Source organism: Oncorhynchus kisutch, unplaced genomic scaffold (assembly GCF_002021735.2).
Source record: "Oncorhynchus kisutch isolate 150728-3 unplaced genomic scaffold, Okis_V2 scaffold4075, whole genome shotgun sequence".
In the NCBI taxonomy this organism is placed as follows: Eukaryota; Metazoa; Chordata; class Actinopteri; order Salmoniformes; family Salmonidae; genus Oncorhynchus; species Oncorhynchus kisutch.
The window spans coordinates 174039-181514 of NW_022266020.1; the positions used below are offsets into that span (position 1 = coordinate 174039).

A 7476-nucleotide genomic window follows, 5' to 3' on the forward strand; every position below is an offset into this window, starting at 1 on the left:
TAGATTTGTTTTTAAATTGACTTGGCTTGTATGCAGCAGACAAAGGTTTGTACTTGGCGCCATTACCTCGGATTAGCATCATCGCACTTCCACAATGTTTTGTGGAACATAACTAGCCTATTGGTAGACAGGAAGCTTCAATCAGGATATAAGAAGGAATTGTATTAATTTGCTCATACAAACATGTAAACGAGTGTGTGTGTGTGGTTTGGTATTATAACAGCAAAATTATACATTTTCATTGTTAAATGTATTCTGTTGAGTCTACTGTACTAACTTCATGTTGTGTCTGATAATGTGTGAAACATAACTACTGAGACACAGGAAGTCACAATCAGGAAATAAGTAGGACTTTTATTCATATGATACTACAAACAAATAAAACACGCTTGTGCATGTGTGTTTGAGAGAGAGAGAGAGAGAGAGAGAGAGAGAGAGAGAGAGAGAGAGAGAGACAGAGAGAGAGAGAGAGAGAGAGAGAGAGAGAGAGAGAGACAGAGAGAGAGAGAGACAGAGAGACAGAGAGACAGAGAGAGAGAGAGAGGCAGAGAGAGACAGAGAGACAGAGAGAGAGAGAGAGAGAGAGAGAGAGAGAGAGAATGAAGGAGGACGTTCTGTGCACTGAAGGCTGCTGTATGTGTTACAGTATGTTGTCATGGTGATGTTAAACCACTTTCTCACAAATCCAGTGAAGATTCTCCGCACATGACAAGTCATTCCATGCCTTCAGAGGACTCTGATCTGTGCGTATCTCAACACAGTCCTCCTCACCATTTTCTGGTTTGCCACCACCATTATCAGGCTGTGGGTCATACCAGTACCTGCAGGGTTAAAAACAGTCAGATATCATGGTTAATACCAGTACCTACAGGGTTAAACACAGCCAGATATCATGGTTAATACCAGTACCTACAGGGTTAATAACAGTCAGATATCATGGTTAATACCAGTACCAACAGGGTTAAAAACAGTCAGATATCATGGTTAATACCAGTACCTACAGGATGAAAAACAGTCAGGTATCATGGTTAAAACCTGTACCGACAGGATTAAAAACAGTCAGATATGATGGTTAATACCAGTACCTACAGGGTTAAAAACAGTCAAATATCATGGTTAATACCAGTACCTACAGGGTTAACAACAGTCAGATATCATGGTTAAAACCGTACCTCCAGAGTTAACAACAGTCAAATATCATGGTTAATACCAGTACCTACAAAGTTAAAAACAGTCAGATATCATGGTTAATACCAGTACCTACAGGGTTAAAAACAGTCAGATTTCACAGTTTGAACATCACAATCCTAAATAATATACAGACATGTTTCATCTTAAAGTTAACTTTGTTGACTGATGCCATCAATGACAATAACATGTATAGAACAAGGTTGAATGGAGCCTAGTTGAATGGAGATTAGTTATCATCTCTCACCCTGTGGTCAGTGGGGTGCCGTCCACCCATTTCCAGGTCCCCTCACTATCAGAGTCAGTCAGACCAATCCAGACTCTCTTCTTGAGGTTGAAGAGAAATGTCTGTTGTTGAGAAAGATAAATAAATATTAATATGTTTGTTAATAACTAACCGTCTCTCTGTCTCTCTGTCTCTCTCTCTCTCTCTCTCTCTCTCTCTCTCTCTCTCTCACCTGTTCATTTCTGCCATCAATGATCACCAGGTCTGCTCCTCTCTCTAGACAGTCCTGTCTGCTCTCCTTCCAGGTTTTAGTCTCAGTAGACAGGAAGTACCAACTTGATTCAAACTTCTGCCAAGCTTCAGGACAGGTTTTTTCTACAAGAGGATTAACATTAATTTCCTTCAACTTATCACCCTGTACTACACTTAATGAAAGAACACAGACTCATGATCAGGTCTGTGTTGTTAATGATAATTTATTATTGTAGGTTTACTCACTGAGATTGGTAAGCCTGCCGCTAAGAACATCTCTCTCAGTCTGTAGCTGGTCTCTCTCTTTAGTCATGTTGTTATAACTGGTCTGTAGCTGGTCTCTCTCTTTAGTTATGGTGTTATAACTGTTCTGTAGCTGGTCTCTCTCTTTAGTCAGGTTGTTATAACTGGTCTGTAGCTGGCCTCTCTCTTTAGTTATGGTGTTATAACTGGTCTGTAGCTGGTCTATCTCTGCAGATGAGTTCTTTGAGATGTTGCTGTCTGCAACAACAATAAAGAACAAGTTGCTCACTAAAATAGATCACATCAGAACTACTAAATCTGAGTTATAAGAACTATTTAAACAGTGAACTAAAATATAAATGTAACATGTAAAGTGTTGGTCTCATGTTTCATGTTTCATGAGATCAATTAAAAGATCCCAGACATGTTCCATACACACAAAAAGCTTATTTCTCTCAAATGTGTTTACATCCCTGTTCATCAGCATTTATCCTTTGCCAAGATAATCTATCTACCTAACAGGTGTGGCCTATCAAGAAGTTGATTAAACAGTATGATCATTACACAGGTGCACCTTCTGCTGGAGACAATAGAAGGCCACTTTAAAATGTGTAGTTTTGCCACAGATGTCTCAAGTTTTGAGGGATCTGAATCTGGCATGCTAACTGCATGAATGTCCACCAGAGACATTGCCAGATAAATGAATGTTCATTTCTCTACCATGAGCTGCCTCCTACGTTGTTTTAGAGAATTTGGCAGTACGTTCAACTGGCCTCACAACCGCAGACCACGTATAACCACGCAAGCCCATGACCTCCACATCTGGCTTCTTCACCTGTTGGATCGTCTGAGGGTGGGGGTGTGCTGAGGAGTATATCTGTCTGTAATAAAGCCCTTTTGTGGGGAAAAACTCATTCTGATTGGCTGGGCCTGGTTCCCCAGTGGTTGGAATCTGGCTGCCAAGTGGGTGGACCTATGCCCTCCAAGGCCCACCCACGGCTGAACCTCTGCCAGTCATGTGACATCCATAGATTAGGGCCTAATGAATTTATTCCCATTGACTGACATGAACTGTAACTCAGTGAAATCTTAGACATGTTTGCATGTTGCGTTTATATTGTTGTTTAATATAGATATACTGTAGACTTACAGTAGACAGCCTGGCCTATGATCCCAGCCAGGAGGAGAACACACAGCAGCCCCAGACACACTGCAGCAACTCCAGAGGGTCTCCTCCACCACTGAATATGCACTGAATCACAAATTATTAAACATCTTTGGTAATGTGTTTTACTGTATCATCCAGGATTGGGACAAATAAATCTGTAGTTCTACAGGGTAATCTCACCTGTTTAATGTATTGTGTGTGTAATTTATTTGCGTGGTGTGTGTGTGTGTGTGTTACCTGAGTGCTGGTCTCCTGGTCCATTATTAGGAGCAGTGTCTGCTGTCTCTTCTCTCTTGGTGCTGGTCTCACCGTCTCTCAGGGTGTCTGCACTGACATAGATATCCACTATCCTCTCCTTCATCTCACCTCTGTTAATAAACTTGACCTTCTTGGTCATATCTGGCTCAGCATAGATGGCTTCAGACATCTCCAACAACTTACTGTGTTTTCTGTCTGTACTCGGGTTCTGGTCCTATCGTTGACCCTGTGTCTGTTTCTGGGTCTGTTTCTGTCTCTGCTCTGTCTGAGACTAACTGTTTAAGATGGCATCCCCAGAATAAAAGGAAAATGTCAAAAGAGGAAGATGATGAAATAGTAACATGGTGGTTGAGGTTGGGACATTTTTTTTTCTTTAAGTCTAGACACACAGGATGCTGATAATTAGTGAATACATTAATATGGTCATACAAAAAATGTTGTGTCGTTTGCTGTTGTGGCATTGGAGTTGCTCAGTTTGTAGCTAATCTCCACATTTTGCCATGAGGCTGAGAGGAAATGTTTCCGTTTTAGAGCTCGGAGGAAACAGGGCTTAGACTATGATGGGTTAAGTGGTCTTGATAAATGAGGCTTCAGTGCTGTTCCTCTGTTCATTCAGTCCTTTCTACTGTCCCTCCAGTTTTTTGTCTTGGTCGAGATGTAGTACCAACCTTCAAAATCATCTCTTTCCCTTTGTCGATGGTGTCTCTCTTTAGGCAAGTTGTTGTAGCTTGCCTGTAGCTGGTCTCTCTCCTCAGTCAGGTTGTTGTAACTGGTCTGTAGCTGGTTTGTCTCTTTAGTCAGGGTATTATAACTGGTCTGTAGCTGGTTTGTCTCTTTAGTCAGGGTATTATAACTGGTCTGAAGCTGGTTTCTCTATTCAGTCAGATTGTTGTAACTGGTCTATAGCTGTTGTCTGTCTTTAATGTACTTGTTATAACTGGTCTGTAGCTTGTCTCTCTCTTCAGTTACGTTGTTGTAACTGGTCTGTAGCTTGTCTCTCTCTTCAGTTACGTTGTTGTAACTGGTCTTTTCCTGGTCTCTCACTTCAGTCAGGTTGTTATAACTGGTCTGTAGCTGGTCTCTCTCTTCAGTCAGGTTGTTGTAACTGGTCTGTAGCTGGTCTCTCAGCAGTCAGGTTGTCTTAGCTAGTCTGTAGTTGGTCTCTTTCCTCAGTAAGGGTGTTGTAACTGTCATGTAACTGGCCTTTCTGCAGATGTGTTGAGGTGCTGGTCTCACCGTCTCTCAGGGTCTCTGCAGTGATGTAGATATCCACAATCCTCTCCTCCATCTCACCTCTGTCAAACCTTAATGGTCAAATCTGGCTTTGTATAGATGGCCTCCAACATGTTCAACAATGTTCATTGACTAAAGCGACAGTGTCTTAAAGCAGGGTTTCCCAAACTCAGTCCTGGGGTCCCCCTTAGCGAACATTTTGGGTTTTGCCCTAGCACTACACAGCCGATTCAAATAACCAACTCATTATCAAGCTTTGATGTTTTGAGTCACTTGTGTAGTGCTAGGGTAAAAAACTCATCGTGCACCCAGGGAAGGGCCCCCAGTACAGAGAGTCTGAGTCTGAAGATAACTGGTTTTGACCCTGTTGTAGATGGAGATTTGTGGAACAGAAACATGTCCTGGCTGGTTATATAGTAACAGGTCCTGGCTGGTTGATACAGTAACATGTCCTGTCTGGTTATACAGAAACATGTCCTGGCTGGTTATACAGTAACATGTCCTGGCTGGTTATACAGTAACATGTCCTGGCTGGTTATACTGTAACATGTCCTGGCTGGTTATACAGTAACATGTTCTGGCTGGTTATACAGTAACATGTCCTGGCTGGTTTTACAGTAACATGTCCTGGCTGGTTATACAGTAACTTGTCCTGTCTGGTTATACATTAACATATCCTGGCTGGTTATACAGTAACATGTCCTGTCTGGTTATACAGTAACATGTCCTGGCTGGTTATACAGTAACATGTCCTGGCTGGTTACACAGTAACATGTCCTGTCTGGTTATACAGTAACATGTCCTGACTGGTTTTATTTGGGACACTTTCTTCTTCTTTTCACCTTGTTATCTGATTCCTGAGTAACTTCCTGTTCTTCTGGGGGAAGTTCCACCCACATACTGTTCCACCCACATACAAACATAAGCACAGACACATGCATACACACATACATACACACACACACACACACACACACACACACACACACACACACACACACACACACACACACACACACACACACACACACACACACACACACACACACACACACACACAATAACTAATGCACTATACACACACGTACACATGGATTTCGTGTTGTAGATATGTTGTAGTAGATTAGGGGCCTGAGGGCTCACACTTAATGTGTTGTGAAATCTGTTGTAAATGTATTGTAATGTTGTTCAAATTGTTTGTTTCTTATTTTTGCTGCAACCCAGGAAGAGTAGCTGCTGTCTTGGCAGGAACGAACTAATGGGGATCCATAATGAAACCCAGGAAGAGTAGCTGCTGTCTTGGCAGGAACTAATGGGGATCCATAATAAAACACAGGAAGAGTAGCTGCTGTCTTGGCAGGAACTAATGGGGATCCATAATAAATACAAATACATGCACCAGACACCCAGACCGTCTATTATGATCTCTTACTACTCTATATCACTGATTAACATATTGGATGTATCTTAATAATGTCTCTGGATGCTTTAAAAAATAATGAATAACCAGACCTGGGTTTAAAACCTATTTGAAATCTGTCAAATAATTTGAGTGTTTGGGGCTATTCTATTGGTTCCATTAAGCCAGGCAAGCTCAACCAACAGCTAAATGATTTGGGTTTTATTCATCAGGCACCAAACGGAAGAAAGCAAACCCAAACAGAGAGTGACTAACTGTACCTGTCCAATAAGAATAACATGTTTTCATTGCCAAACATTTGGCTCTGGTGTCTCCTAATGAATACGTGACCCAGGTCTGCTAATAACCACTAACCACTGACAGACAGGAAGCTGTTATTAAAGGAAAACAGTGGTATGGCCTAAAATGTGTTGGCACAGCAACACATGCTGAAATCAACTGAAATTACAATACAATAGCTGTTCCAGCAATAACTTCCCTAAACTTACTGTGTCCCAAATAGAACCCTATTTCCTACATGGTGAACGACCCTGGTTAAAAGTAGTGCACTATACAGGGAATATGGTGCCATTTGAGACGTGCCCTTAAAGTCATTATTCACATTCCATGTAGGTCTTATGCACTGTGTCTGTCCTGAAAACACAGGCCACGTTTCATCCATGGATATAAGGTCACCACAAGTACAACATGATATCTAAATCAGATAAAGGCTTTATTTTAAACATCAATAACATCATTTTATTAAATCATAAAACATTTATAATCTGTTCAATTTCTGAATTTGTTAATATTAGGTAAATGTTAGGGTCAAGGTAAGGGTCAGTTTTAGGTTTGGTCTATAATCTGCTTGTCAATGTGATGCTGGTCAGAAACGTCCCTCATGTTGGGTATAATACCTTCTTTATTAAGTGTTTGTCTCCCCCTACTGGCTGTTTTCTACAAGCTCAGTTTCTTCCTTCTATTAATGTGACCTTGACCCATAGTGATAGATAGAGGACTCATCTTAATATGTGACAATGTGGGTAGCGCCATTGAGGCTACAACCCATAGGAAAACCCACACAGTTAAACACTTTGACTACTTTAAAAATGGAGGAAGCCCAGGTTTTTTTCTCAGTGGAGAGGAAGTAGAAATTGGAATCAAAGTATTAAGAATCTGCTCTGTTGAAGAGCAAAGGTGAACACATTGAGAAACTTAGCAACAAACCTTTGCCTGAAGATGGCCTCTCTTCAGTCAGTCAGGTTGTTGTAACTGGTCTGTAACAGAGGAGGAACTTAGCTACTGTACACAGATAACATCTGAATTTGGACCTTGTTGTGAAAGTCTGAGTGTAATGATTAGACAAGAATACACTCACAGACTAGTCTCAGGGAGATGTTGAGATTGACTTGTAGAACACACAGCATCCCAAAGCTCACAGCAACCATCCTGTAGAGTGTTCTCCCTGAATCCTCAGGTCCTGAGGAGATACACACTGATGTGAGAACA

General features: G+C 41.3%; 1 protein-coding gene across 1 annotated transcript; it reads right to left on the reverse strand.

The window, feature by feature from the left end:
- Positions 1–562: 562 nt before the first annotated feature.
- Positions 563–4098, reverse strand: LOC109876144 (C-type lectin domain family 4 member M-like). Its single transcript, XM_031822147.1, has 6 exons — positions 3315–4098; positions 3060–3161; positions 1913–2167; positions 1647–1789; positions 1436–1536; positions 563–821 (listed from the first exon to the last, which is right to left on the reverse strand). Exons 1-6 carry the CDS (start codon positions 3502–3504, stop codon positions 665–667), a joined length of 948 nt encoding a protein of 315 aa, XP_031678007.1. The 5' UTR covers positions 3505–4098; the 3' UTR covers positions 563–664.
- Between the last annotated feature and the right edge of the window lie 3378 nt (positions 4099–7476).

What these genes read in the sequence shown, in the direction of transcription:
- LOC109876144 (XM_031822147.1), bottom strand. Translation starts at nt 3,504, where the DNA reads ATGTCTGAAGCCATCTATGCTGAGCCAGATATGACCAAGAAGGTCAAG. An exon ending in CATAGGCCAGGCTGTCTACT is followed by an intron (nt 2,168 to 3,059) that starts GTAAGTCTACAG and finishes TTGTTGTTGCAG; the next exon opens with ACAGCAACATCTCAAAGAAC. An exon ending in GGCACCCCACTGACCACAGG is followed by an intron (nt 822 to 1,435) that starts GTGAGAGATGAT and finishes TTAACCCTGCAG; the next exon opens with GTACTGGTATGACCCACAGC.